The sequence below is a fragment of the Penaeus japonicus genome, unplaced genomic scaffold, assembly GCF_977035675.1.
Source record: "Penaeus japonicus unplaced genomic scaffold, GWHDUDI00000001_assembly GWHDUDI00000015, whole genome shotgun sequence".
Lineage (NCBI taxonomy): Eukaryota > Metazoa > Arthropoda > Malacostraca > Decapoda > Penaeidae > Penaeus > Penaeus japonicus.
The window spans coordinates 14,848,988-14,863,987 of record NW_028234417.1 but is presented as its reverse complement, the minus strand read 5'-3'; the positions used below and the strand labels follow the sequence as shown (position 1 = coordinate 14,863,987).

The following is a 15,000-nucleotide window of genomic DNA, read 5'->3' as shown; positions in this document are numbered from 1 at the left end:
AAAGAGGGTTGGTTTGTATGAGTGATGAGTGATTAATCCATTATTGACAAAAGTAATCTTTCATAAAGCAAAGTAAACAAACATAAAAGAATATGACTAGAAGAGATGCTGTGAGTAGGAAAGAGTTGGAACAGATATAGGCTGGCACTCAAGTTGCCAGATGTTCCCTGGAACCACCACCCAAAGTTCAAAGTGAAAGATAAGAATAACTTCAACCACCACCCATACTATTTTTTATTCAGACTCTTTTGTGTACATATGGTTGCCGCATGTTCATCATGAAATTTTCAGTGATTAGTAGTGATATTAGTGATAACCTGTGTAATTTGTATTTTGTCCAGTTGAACATTTACTGCACCAGTATCAATTTTATTTCTCTTTTTTTTTATTTATATACTTTTTGATTATTATTATTATTATTATAATTTGACTGGGTATGAAACTTCCACCAATGCTGTGTCACGATCACATTCAACATGCACCCCCCAGGTTCCAGAAATGACCCTTTGACAGCTGCTGTTTGCAAAGCAAGACAGCAGGATGGGTGCACACTGGCAGGGAAGAATTAAAAGTGTGCTGCCGAGGGTCAGTCAAGCGTCTCCCTTACAATCCATCTTTTTACTGTAGTCTGTACTTCCAGTGTCCCCCCCCCCCTCTCAGTCCAGCACACCTCAGTTCCAGGATTTATTACCTTGATTATTTTTATCCACTCTCTCTGTCTCTATCTCTTTCTCCTTTACTCTATCTCTGGATTCAGTGCTTTTATCCTTACCCATATTTTCTGTATTATTTAGCTTTTTATTCTTCTTGGAATTAAAGTTATTTATTGTTTCTGCAACTTTAATCAGACTTATAATAATTTACTTGTAAGCAGAGATTGTAATTTACATTTTGAGTTCTTTCACTGGCCTTGAAAAAAAAAATCATCCTTTTTTTTCATCAGTGATGGTATGAAATTTGTCATTGGCCAGCCAGGACAATGAGAATCCCGCGTCTCTGGGAAATATAATGTCAACCGACGTAGGGATGAACATCACTTCACATTATTCTACGTGTTTTATTTGTCTTATTATTTTTTTTCTACTTGTTGAATGATGACTATATTTCTATGTCCTGCTGTGGGTTTACATGCTGCTATATTCAAAGGTATTTCTTTTTAATACAGTAAATAATAAATTATTTCTCATACAAGGACTTCAAATATTTACTCTAGTCTACAATTGCATAATTTACTTTTCTAGAGTAGGAATCTCGACAAATTCAAGTGACAATAGGTATTTTTATAGTAAATGTAAATCCCGATAAAGTGTATAGCAGCTGTGGTGCCCATGCCTGTCCTAAAATTTATCCTTTGAAGGGTCATGTGTAATACAGAGACCCAAACCTCAAAGCTAAAGAGGAGGAGTTGTGATGGATGGAATTTAAATAGGAAAAAAGAAATGGAAAACAACCAGAGACACTGTCATTAATTTTGTATTAATAAGATAATTATTTCTGTTCTGTACTTAGTTCATTCATTCATTCAGCCCTCTACAATACATAGATAGACTTTGTAATACTTGTTTTTTCTTTAAATTCCTTTTTAATTATAAGTGTTGTTAAAACAAAATCATGGGCAAAGGTGTTGACAGAATTTTACCTTGTGATATCAAGGACTATCAGTTATTTTGATAGTGTCTTAAAATTTTATTATATTGTGCTGTTGACTATGTTTAAATGATGAGCATGAGAGGTAAAACCATATATGAAGAGCTTTGTTTCAGTCTTCATGGTATTTATTGAATGTTTGCCAAGTTAAAAGGATCTTCCGTTACTCATGAGTATGTTCAAGCCCAAGACGATTCTCTCATTCAGTCATATCACACAAGATGAAACCTCGGAACCTGGTGAGGGACTGAGGAATATGTTTCAGACAGAGCACCATAATTTCCAATCTCCTATGCTCTTTTAGTCTTTAAACTATTCATAGTGCTGTCCATCAAGTTCAAGGAGTTGTAAAAATTAACATTTGGTGATCATTATAGTATTGAGTTATGACCCAACACAAATTTACAAGATTTATTGTAAGAAATGTAATAAGCTTCACTGCCTTCAGTGAATATAGCTGGTATTGCTTCATTCTTGTGAGCCTGAGAGGAGCACAATTGGAGCTGGCATCTTGTACAAAAAGGAGATAAAGACGAAATGTGCATCGTGTATTTGTACTTAAAGCCATGACATTATTAGGGGGCGGGGGGATAACAATTGCGACTCAATTCAATTATTGTTTTTTGTATACACAAAGCAAAGTAAAATAATGAAGCTGCACTGGACAAAATTGTGCTTTGGGATAATACCTTAATGTTTCAATCTGAATAATTATGCCAGACACGAAAGAGGTGTGTAACGGATAAATATTGGCATTCCTGGCAATGACCTTAGATTTTAACACCACTCTTGGCAGTGTTACCCAAACAGCTTTTATATAATTCTCTATATCACAACTTGGCCTCTTATGTTGAATATAAAGAAGGTTTGTTCCTGGATCTGTTCTATATATGGTAGCACATATATATCTTGTATCTGGTGTAAATGCTATTCCTCATTTCCTTGTGTCTAAAAGTTAACATACACATCATCAGTCTCTTAAATATCAATTAGCTCATTCAGTTTTGATACTTGGATTTGAAGCATTAAGTACACAAAGGATTGCCATACGACTGAGACCATAGAAGGGAAAATTAAGAAAGAACATTTATAGAAATATCAAGACATACTATCTGTTCCTCTCATTACGTTTGTGTGTTTTCAATCATTGTGCAGTTGGACTAGGCTTTCATAGAAAGATTTTCTGAATTTCTCCTTATTTGGGCAGTTGTGAAAATTTACATTCCACAAATCAAGGATACAAATATTTGGAAATCAAATCTTCCTCACAATACATTATTAGCCTAATTTCTACTTTTACAATATCGGTAATACTTTGTCATTTTAAATGCACAACAAAACATACATAGAGGGATTTTTTATTTCCAGCTCCATCAACACATTATATGCATGATTACTATTCGGCATTCCCCAGATCTACATTAAATAGGAAACATTTTATTAATAAATTCAATTCAGTCGAAACCATGGGTAGAACAATCTCCAGTTACTGGTCACAATATTTATGCAACCAGGCATCTGTAATGGAAGAGTAATAATCAAATCATAATTTTACTAATTGATACTAATTGACAATAACGAATACACTTAATGTGTTCTCACTTATGTTTTTTAATTTGTTATCATTATTTTTTGTAAAAGCTTCAAGGTTCTTATGAATACATACTCAGTGCCTTAAAAAAGGCATTTGTAAGCGGTACCATTTCTGTAATGGAACTCTCAGACGTTGATGTAAAGAATAATGAACTGAATGATTGCTTTCAGCACGAGAGGGACAGAGTACTATTTAGCAATGTTGTGCATATTTAAGATAAAATGTTGGCACCTCTAGTTACAATTTACCCCCAGATGAAATTCCAGTACGAGGATTCGTGTTGGATGCCACAACATCAACCTTATGATCTCTGCATATAATGACTAGTAAGGGTGACGACCACGGTACAAAATAAAATCATCAGTTACAATGATATCTAAGCTACATACACCTTCGATATTCTAGGGACCCTGATGCAGAAAAACTCAAACTATTATAGTATCACTAGTGGAAATTTGAAGTTTTGGGTTGGATTGTGTGGTAGTCTAGCTTTCCGTCTGCGCATACTTGTAAGTGAAGGCCGTAGAGATATACTTAAAGCCTGACTCTCCTTGATAGTTTAATTCCTATATAACATAATCAGTTGGGCTTGATGGGGAACAACAAAATAAACATTTACTATACAAGCGCACACACCCACAAATATTTTCCTATAGTACATGAATAACTGGAAAAAACTGGATAAATAAAGGATCTGTGGGCACATTTCTCTATAAAAGATCCAAGGTCACACAAAGAAAATATTTAAGCTTCTCTTTAAGCCTCTTCAAGAGGAACATGAAAGCCTCCTGATCTTGTGACTCTAATATAGAGGTTTCCCCAACTTTTTGGATTTGTTAAGCCCTTCAAGTGGTGGTAATACGTTTGTGTGGAGGATTGATTAAGAATAATTGACAACTAACCTTGAAAACCACAAATTACAGTGATTATAGGACACCCATACAAAGAATAAGTACAGGAATTAATTTTAATTACAGCTGTTGACACGGAAGACAATGCCCAATAATCAGCCAAACAATAAAGAAAATTACATAGATGAAAAGAACAAAGAGGGGGTCGTGCACGGAAAAAAAAATAGTTGAAACATTAGTTACTGAAATCCCCATACCAAACAAATCACGTAAACCATCATTTCTTCACTTTCTCAAGACCTCATGTCATTTTTTTGTTCCTTTCCCATATCTCGATTGTAGATATAATCACCAAACCAACTCATGTCACAATATATTCACACCTTTTCAACTATGTCATCTAGAAAAAATCTAAGTAAGAGTCGGGGAGAATCCTTAGCTAAAGCGTTTTTAATACTAAAATCACGCTCAATTCTACGCCCTTAGAATAATACCAAAGCAGAGAAGCTCATGTCGAAGCAAACCAGCAAATAAGGCAGATCAATCATTTTTTGTGGGTGTATTTCGAAAGGCACCTGTTTAAGCAGAGGCCTATGAACCTGAAGCATTCTTGGCAGGATCACATACAGTATTTGACCATTTTTACCCAAACCGCTGTATTTGGACAGGGTGGAACCAAGCAAAAGGAAAAATGCATCCCAAAGCTCTCCCAGCCTCCTCCCTGCTCGTCGTCACTATACCCATCTCAGTGAGGCCAAAACCTCAGAATAGATCTTGAAAATTGAAAAGGGACATTGCTTAGGAGAGGGAGAGGGGGGTAGAAGTGTTATTGGAAATGTGTAGAAATTAATTTACATACTTCAAATGCTAGATTTTATGTAATATTGAATGGCAACTCGTAAGCTGCTTGGAAACTGCTAGTAGTTCACCCCAGACTGGTTAGATTCGAGCTGTGATCTGTGGTTGCCAATGATGCCTAGTTTGGTCACAGCCTCTGCGCAAGTGTTTGGCAGGTATGCATGAACGATCTTGTTCACCACAGCATTACGCCCACTGTCCAGCCTCCTGCATTAATGGCATGTTAAACAAAACCCAAAAAATCGATCCATGAAGTGTAGCTACATTCTTCGTTCGCCTAAGGGAACTTATCCAGGTCAGCTTCCTTTATCATCTGGTTAACTGCCTTTACTAAGTGTGAGAAGGTACATCCTGAATGCAGCCACCTGGCCATCCACAAGCCATGTTGGGAAATTTGCCGGACCCAACCCACAGCGTGCTTGGATGAGGGACTGAACAAGGTGGAGGGTAACCGCATGTGAACAACCAGCTGCAGGACCCCGAGCTCCATTGCCAGGGCAGAAGAAACAGAGCTCGGTGGAGAGAATTGCTCTGGGACAGTTGCTCTACCATTCTAGTGGAGGAAAGGAAGTCTAGTACTTTGTGGAGGGACAATGCTCTTAGATCCGGGAATACAGAGATGTAAGATACATGCATTGCATTTAAGAGCCGAAAATTGAAAGGTAAAACTAATGGATGTGACTCTGAGATCTGTAAGAGCCTCTGAACATAACGGAAGGTTGTGATGGCCATTGGCAAAGAAGCTAAACGTGTAGAGTTTTATTGACTTCATGAAATGAGGGAAGGGAGTCCCTTGCAGCATTGTCCCCTTTATGGGGAGTGACGAGGCAGATAATTCTCGATAATCAATTAATCAACCTGTATGGGGAAGGGGTAATCTGGCATTGCCGCCTCGTGGAACGTAATGGCTATCAACGATGTCACCATGGTTACTAGGTTCATGAAGTGAGGGGTAGGAGCTCCTTGCAGCACCATCCCATGTCTGGCAAAGGGGTAATGACACCGCAAGAGCCATCGTGGTGCCAGTGCTGGGACTCCTACAAAGGAGGAACTTGTCAACCTTTTTGTTGTGGAAGGAGGAATAGAGGTCCACCTGCAGAAAGCTGATCTGTGACGACAGGTCCTGAGAGCCGATTCAGAGCCCAATCCACTGACAACTGCTCTTGCTGAAACAAAGTGTCCTCCCATAAATTATCTCCACCTTATGGGTTGCCATCAGGTTTATATTGGCTCTGCCTCCCGTCCCATTCCAATGAGATTTGGGTGCAGGAGATATACATGTACTCAACAGGATTCTGCCAGTTAGTTTTGAGTATCTATGCCTCAGCTTACCGAGGTTCCAAACAATGCTACAAAAAGTAAATTATGGACATGAGAACCAAGCTCACTTTAGTGCTCAAGAAGCCCAATTGACACATAAACGAGTTTGAGTTAGGCATAACCGATGAGACCATGTTACTCCAAGAAAATAATTGAAGGCCAGATCTTATGACCACGCCTTTACCAAAACTATTGAAGAAAATTATATTTCCCTTTTCAGGCTTGAATGACAATTGCTGCGGGTATAGTTATGCCACGCCCAGACCCCAGTGCAAGGAGAAGATCAAGCACTTTGAATATGGCTCAGTTACATACTTATACTGTAAAGAAACAAAAGAAAAAAAAACTGCAGTTCAACAATAGCTACCTTGTTCGCAAAGAGGCTATCAAAACTCCTCCAAAGGAAGATAAAGATATAAAAACGAGATCTCTGAAGCTGGTGACAAAAAAGGCAGCAGGTCCGCCAGGACACTCACGAAAATAAACAAAGCCCAGGGTATACTGAAGCTGCATTATAGCACTCGAGCCATTTCGGGAGCTTCATTGCTGCCTGTTGTTTGGAAAACCCAAACAACAGGCAGCAATGTGTTTCAAAGATGAAGGTGACTGGGAACGTCTCTTGGACAGTACGGCCAATTCCACAGATGGACATACAAAAATACATAGCGCACCAACAGGAACTTGACGAAGTGGAACACTTTCTACAACAATCCCAAAGTCTCCCACAAAACACTTATCACACTAAGCAGTCTATTAGAGGCCAGTCACATCTCTGCATTAACTACATCAGAAAAAAATAATAACAAAATACAGAATGATTATAAAGTAAAAAAAACAAAACAAAAAAACACAACACCAAGAGCAAGTACTTTAGATAAGATAATAATCAGACTGCTAGCAGTTCAGTTCAGAGAGATTTATGGAGACGTCGCTTTGCCTGGGCTATATACAAGAGGCGGACCGGCCAGACTGCTACCACCATTAATGATCTGCTAATTACGCCATATCTTTAATGCTACATGATAGTTCCCTGGCATTTTTAGCACAAAACTCTCACAATACTACTTAAACCAAAGGAACACTGTATGCAGGGTAAACTGCTGCAGCATTTCTTTCTTCTAACCATCCCTCCCACTCAATAACCACAAGTGCGGCAGGGATTAACTAATCATGGGGGAGAGAGAGCTGACGATCTTGGCACTTTTCAAGCTACAAACTTGCTCGCACTCATCAATGACTCATAAGACTACAAACTCACAACAGTATCAAATACACAAGTTTGAAACCCATTTGAAAATCAAAAACAGTACAAAATTCCAAATGACGCAGGTCATAACCTCCATCGGGTTTGGAGGAGTCAGGTCGCAAACTTGGTCATCATGTGATAGCTACACGGGCCAGGCTCAAGCTGCGCCATTGAGCCTAAGCTATGGTACGCTATTTCCAACCATGAGGCTTGGGTCCTAGAGAAAACCAGAATGGCTTTTTGAATATTTACTGCATATCTTCTGTAGACTCACCATATATTTTTTCTTCAGATCTAGTGATAGTCAAGGAATGCAGGTTATGGGGCATTTCTTGGTGCTTGTCTTCATAAAGATATGAAATTATTGGAATTCTTGAAGTTCTGGAGGAGCTTGCTGAGAGGAAATGGCAGAATGATGGAAAGAGATGTCATGTCCACAACTTTCTCAGTGTATGAAAATTAGGTGCTGTCAGCTGTATACCAGAATCAAGATGCCAAAGGAGGGGGAAAGGTAGAAAGGGCAGTTGGGACCAGAGGGAGAAAGAAGAAAGAGTGAAGTGGAGGGGCATCCCAGGGTTTGGAAGAAAGATGAAAGAGGGGGAAAGAAGAGGCTGGTGCAGTAAGAGCATTAATTGCTCTGGGAGGTGTTACTGCTTTTTCGTGCAAGTCAAGTAATGTACTTGTGAATAGGGACAATGAAGCCATAAGTAGGTTTGCTTTTATATGGGAACATGTGTAGTGGCATGAGAATATTCATTTTTCTGTCCAAACCTTGAACAGTATGACATAGGTCCAGCAAGGCCATTGCTCATGAACTCAAAGATGCAAAAAGGATGTGGATTGGGAACAACTAACAGAGCGAGGAATGATATAAAGTTTACTGGAAAGACAAGGGCAGGGTCAACAGAGGGCAATGATATACAGGAACAGCTAGTAAGCAGGCAGAAGTCAAGGAAATGAAGAAGTAGGTGAAGGGTCGCAACAAGATGTCAGTATGGCTATCAACAGGGCAATGGGTATCATCAGGGCTGCAATGACAAATTGACAGGCTGTAACAGAACATCAGATGGGCTTAAGCTGAAAGTATTATAGAAGCACACAATACACAGATAAAGTTGTGGTTTTAGTTTTCACTGGTGGTGGGTGAACTGCAAGTGGACAAGATTATGGCTTGGTTCTGTGGGGTTGCATTATGGTGTAGCAGGGGAAGGGGAGAGTGAGGTTGCATTCTTGTAAAATGGTTAAGGAATGCTGGTGATGGTTCAGCATTTGGAGCTTACATTCAAAAGGTAAGAAATTGACAGTACTGCTGAAGTTCCAGAGAGAGCTTGCTAAAGCAAATGTCAGGATTTAACAGGATAGAAAAAGTGTTAGCCTCTGAGAGAGAAAAAAACAAGGACCTCCTCATTGTCAGTAAATGTCATGCAGAGAGAGATCTGTTATGATGACATTTGTTTTTACAGAATTCATGTAGTCTACCATTGAAATATTACTCTTACAAACTGCCTCCTCATCAGACTGGTTTAAATTTATAGTGGCATTGAGGCAATTTAATATAAATTATCTGAAGAGTTTTTACAAAACATATACTTCCAAAATAAATATCTTATTTTGGAAGTATGTGCTATTTCAATTACAACAAAATAGATGTTGATATTTGAGAGATTTTTGTTATACTCCTTTTTTGTCTTGCATTGTATTTTACAATCCTGAATGCATCTGATACTGACTGTATACAGTTTTTATACTTACTTAAAATGAAGGTGGAGCTTGTATTCATCTTTTATTTTATCTTATAACTACATTTATGAATATAAATCATAGGATAAAACCATACAACTGATTTTTTTTTTTTTTTTTTTTTTTTTTTATAGAATCTATACAGTTTAGGGCATTTTCATCTCCCACAACTTATAATCATCTTTCTCAAAACAATTTGTTTCTGTAAGGAATATGTATACTAGATACTTTTTCATATGTAAAGAAACTTCATGAAAGAATTTAAAAAATTGTGATGTGATAAACATCAAATAATAAATAACAATAAATAAAATAGATATATAAATAAACAGAAGACTAAAATACAAAATCTCAAGCCCATATACAAAGTATTTCATACTACCAGCCCTCAAAGACATTTTTATGCATTCTTATAATGAACTTCCGGCAAGACTTTAAGCCTGTCTGCAGCTTGTTCAGCTGTTAAGTCCCGCTGAGCTTGAGCCAGCATTTCATAGCCAACCATGAACTTCTTGACAGTAGCTGAGCGTAGAAGAGGAGGATAGTAGCAACCATGAAAGATCCAGTGTTGGACGTCATCTTGAAGACATGGCCCAGTAGGAGCACCTGAAAAAGGGCATTGTATCATTTGTATGCATGTGGTTATGATACAAGCTGGGCTGCAATGAGTATCAACAGGGATGCAATGGCAAATTCAAAGACTGCAACAAAACATCAGATGTGATTAAGCTGAGAGTAGCACAGCACTAAAGTAACTGATTAAGTAAATGTGCCATATTCTAAAAGACATTTTTCTATGTTCTGATATTTTGAATGTGGATCCATTCAAGAGATCTATTCATTTGCAAGTTATCTGATATACACAAGGAAATTTCATCCTACACAGAAATTTTAAGAACATTTCACCACTACTTCATGTTATAAAAAAACAAAAAAACAAGATCCTTACCATGCCAACCCATAGAATAAGGAAAAGAGCATTCAAAGAGATTGTCATACTTTGTTGTCAATCTCTTCACGATATCAGCCAAAGACATCTTCTCTGTCTCTGTGAGATCTGTCATGCGAGACACGTGGCGCCTTGGAAGAACCATCGTCTCATACGGCCAGACTGCCCAGTATGGAACAACTACAACCCAGTCATCATTCGTAACTACAAGACGTTCCTGAAAAGTTCTCTGGCCTGTTAGAAATTTCCTTACTGCACTTCACGGAACAGCAAGTACATATGTATGTCCTTATAAAAGACTACTGAATTCTAAGTTACAGGGATCCAGTATTCCCATATCACATATCTTCTTGAAAACTGTGTAATTTTGACATAGACAAGAATTTTCAATGATCAAACACCATGTGTATTTCCAATATCTCCAGGTAGTGAGAAAAAATATATATTATATTAATTTCATAACTATTACCCCTTTAATCTCTTTTGCATCTTTTCAATGAACTGAAATCAATGATATAAAAAGAAATACAAATATATTCTGTCTGTTCTCCTATGCATTTAATACCATCCCCTAAAAAAACAAAAGAGAAAATGACTTGAAACTAAAATACAATAATTTCAGCAATGAAGCCACATAAGTATTTCCATCCCTTGAAAGAAATCATTCTCACACTCTATCCTATTCATATCATGACTAGATATATTATTGTATTTACATATTAAGAATCTTACCTTTTTTTCAAGCTCTCTGTTAACATAGTCCATCAACATAGGTCTTCCATGCTTTGCAAAGTAGTCTCTTTGGTTGGTGTCTTTCAATTTTGGTTCATTGGGCATAAATGAGGAGGCCCATATCTGATACCAAAGATTAGAAAGAAAAAGAAAAAATAAATGAGTATACATACTTGTAGAAATACAGCAACCCTTAAAACAAATTCATTTATACACAGTGTATCTCAACACATATGCCATTTCACATACTTTAACAAAATCAATATTCCATATTACATTCTTTTGTAAAACAGATAAAAATAAAAACAGGAAAATAGAAAAGAAGGAAGCGCAGTATAAAATCTCCACAAATCAAATCCAAATACTGTACCTGACAATGTGGATGTGGGTTAGAGCATCCCATTACAGCACCTTTGTTCTCAAAAATCTGTACCCAAGTGTACTTCTTCCCAAGATCCAACAGCTGTTTTATCCATCTGTAAGGAATTCATAAATAAATATGGTAGATGGAAAATAATAATAATAAAGAGTAAATAATCCTGATGATCTTACTGGCTCTCATTGTCTGATAAACATGTAGTTAACTTTTCTACCGCAAGGACTGACGAACTAAAAATAAGAATAAGAAAATTAATAAATAAATAAATTTATGTATATTTATATATATCTATATCCATCTATTTATCTATCTATCTATCTCTATCTATATCTACATCTAAATCTACATCTCTAATTATATACATGAAAATAAATGCTCAAAAAGATCCTCATGGCTTTCATTACTACCATCATCACTTGTCATCATTTGGAAACATGGTTATTTATATATCTTTTTCCTCTCTCATTATAACTTTTATCAGTTTTATCTTTACATCCTTAAAAACAATATCAATACAAGTAAACATCTTTTAAAAATTATGATTCTCAATAATATAAATGATAATGTCAATATTTATATCAATTATAACTATAACAATATAAACAATGATAATAATAGTGTTGGGAAGAACTCCATTTACAAATCTATATCATAAAAATAAATGCTTACAACAATGGCCAGGATAACTAGGCACTGGCAAAATCCTCTTTAATGGTAGTTTCTATTTACTGACATTATTTATTGGACAAATATTCTCAAAGGGACAACCAGTATTTTCTGTTTATAAATTTACAAGTAGCGGACATTTGAGGTGTGCAAAAGTACCAGAAGTGTTTTCTAACTAAAGATAACAATATTAGAAGAAAAAGAAGACAAGTGATAACCATAGCAGTAACTCTTTTTCTTTTTTTTCTTCAGTCTTTATCTTGCTGGACTCACTCATCAATAACTGTCTTGATCTCCTGGCAGGTCATGAGGGGGAGTGTCAGGTTTGACTTTGGGTGAAAGCACATGACTCGACAGGTGCCACGTGCTGGTGCCGACTGGAAGAGCGGATCACTGCTCTCTTGAGGTACTGGCACTTCTTCTAGCATGGCTGGGAAGTCATTGGTGAAAACAAATGTTGACTCATAGTTTGGGTTGACCTGTTGTGAAAGTGTTGTTAAGATGTGAGGAGTTCTTGGGGAGTATATTTAATCAATTGTCTGTATATCAACTTCAGAGGTGAATATGCACGTGTCTGTATCCACACACACACACACACACACACACACACACACACACACACACACACACACACACACACACACACACACACACACACACACACACACACACACACACACACACACACACACACACACACACACACACACACACACACACACACACACACACACACACACACACACACACACACACACACACACACACTCCTCACCTCTCCATTTGGGCGCATCACACCTGGGCAGAGCGGATTCTTGGGGTCATGGGCTGGTACATCCTCCCCAACTGGCTTCTCAACCTGGCCTGCCCATGGCCTCTTCATGCGATGGGGAGACACTAATATCCAGTCCCCTCGCAAAGGATTGAACCTCACATGCTGATGCTCTTTTGAAAGTTAGTGCTTCATTAGTATAGTGACTTTGGATAATTCAATTGTAGAAATTTGTTTTGTTTAATGGAAGAAATAGGATAGCTCTTCCTTTTTTCTATATAGAAATGTTGTATTCTAAACTGTTTACCCATGAATGTTTGACTCTTTTCTTATTTCAAGCCCTGAGTCTGATTCTAAACATTTCTTAATTTAGGAAGACAGGACTCTGTCATTATAATTAATATTTCATTAAATAATAATCATACATAATTACTTCAGTTCAAATATCTGTGAAACCTATCATGGAATCATTACATGATCATCAAAATGAATCAGGAAAGTATAATAACACATGCAATTAATTGTTATTTAGTACTCAAAAGGTAACAGATATTTCACAACTATCGAACTACAATTACAGCAAACAGTCATTACTGTCAATTACACTAACCAGTTGATTGAAAGGCCATAATTCACAGAATGCCACTCCTAAATGCTCTATTAGGTCCAGCTTGCCTCCTCACTCACAAGTCGTAGGCACACAAGCCTCTGCGAACAATACTTCTGAAGAATGCTTATCTGTAATCAGTCCAGCTGTCACTCAGCACCTTCTCCCGCGATGCAGTCATAAGATCTGTAGGATGTTACTTACTGATGAATGGCAAGGCAGGTGTATATATATATTTTTTTTTTCATGAGTCATATGATAGCATATTTATGTTATGCATGGCTGTGACACATTGTATATAATGAAACTACTTATATAAATGAATATAGTGGAAAAAAGGGAAGAAAAAATAAGAAAAAAGAGAATGTAAGAGAAAATAAACAATACATTATATCTTCCAGTACCATAAAAACTATAGGAATTTGCTACATGCTATGGTTTGGACTTACATTCTAGCATGTCACCACATTTTTCTTCTAAGACAACACATGTAAAATGAAATCAATGACATAACTGGCCCCATCTTTCCAAAGACAATTAAAAGAATCAAGAGGTAAAAAAAAGGAATCTTAAAAAGTTAAACTACTGCCAAAATCATAGTCACAGGATTAATATAAGTCAAGGTTCCTCTCCACAGATAAGACACCTTATCTTGAGTGGCTGGAAAGGTATGAGATGTTAGACATTATGCTAAGATATGATGATGATGATGGTGATAATGATGATATTGATTATGATGATAATGATGAGGATGAGGATGAGATAATAATGATAAGGATAATGATTATGATGATGATAATAATAATAATAATAATGATAATAATAGTAATAATAATAATGATAATAGTAATAATATTAATGATAAAAATTATAATATGAAGAAAAAAACAATGATAATGATAAAAATAATAACTAATTGTAACAAGAATAATTAAAATGGTAATAATCATAACAATAACAATTATAATGATAATAATTATTACTATCATAATAATAATAATATAATAATAACAATAACAACAATAACAAAAATAATGATAATCATAATAATAATAATAATAATAATAATAATAATAATAATAATTATGATAATAATAATAATAATAATAATAATAATAATAATAATAATAATAATAATAATAATAATAATAATAATAATAATAATAATAATAATAATAATAATAATAATAATAATAATAATAATAATAATAATAATAATAATAATAATAATAATAATAATAATAATAATAATAATAATAATAATAATAATAATAATAATAATAATAATAATAATAATAATAATAATAATAATAATAATAATAATAATAATAATAATAATAATAATAATAATAATAATAATAATAATAATAATAATAATAATAATAATAATAATAATAATAATAATAATAATAATAATAATAATAATAATAATAATAATAATAATAATAATAATAATAATAATAATAATAATAATAATAATAATAATAATAATAATAATAATAATAATAATAATAATAATAATAATAATAATAATAATAATAATAATAATAATAATAATAATAATAATAATAATAATAATAATAATAATAATAATAATAATAATAATAATAATAATAATAATAATAATAATAATAATAAT

At 35.1% G+C, this 15,000-nt stretch overlaps 2 protein-coding genes across 9 annotated transcripts in view; one reads left to right on the top strand and one right to left on the bottom strand.

The window, feature by feature from the left end:
• LOC122253632 (metastasis associated 1-like) overlaps positions 1-1,556 on the top strand; it is a 37,445-nt gene extending 35,889 nt beyond the window's left edge. For all 7 annotated transcript variants that reach the window (XM_086544557.1, XM_086544556.1, XM_086544559.1 and 4 more), the window contains one exon: positions 1-1,556. This exon is cut by the window's left edge and continues 1,071 nt beyond it. The gene's annotated coding sequence lies outside the window, so the exon portion shown is untranslated.
• Positions 307-15,000, bottom strand: part of Galt (Galactose-1-phosphate uridylyltransferase) — an 18,812-nt gene continuing 4,118 nt past the window's right edge. For both annotated transcript variants that reach the window (XM_043016912.2, XM_086544562.1), the window contains exons 2-8: positions 13,365-13,547; positions 12,758-12,927; positions 12,256-12,461; positions 11,308-11,413; positions 10,938-11,060; positions 10,206-10,422; positions 307-9,862 (exon numbers count right to left, since the gene is read on the bottom strand). In XM_043016912.2, coding sequence (XP_042872846.2) covers positions 9,657-9,862; positions 10,206-10,422; positions 10,938-11,060; positions 11,308-11,413; positions 12,256-12,461; positions 12,758-12,927; positions 13,365-13,383 — 1,047 coding nt within the window. In that variant the 5' untranslated portion in view covers positions 13,384-13,547 and the 3' untranslated portion in view covers positions 307-9,656. The remainder of the gene's footprint in view (positions 9,863-10,205; positions 10,423-10,937; positions 11,061-11,307; positions 11,414-12,255; positions 12,462-12,757; positions 12,928-13,364; positions 13,548-15,000) is intronic.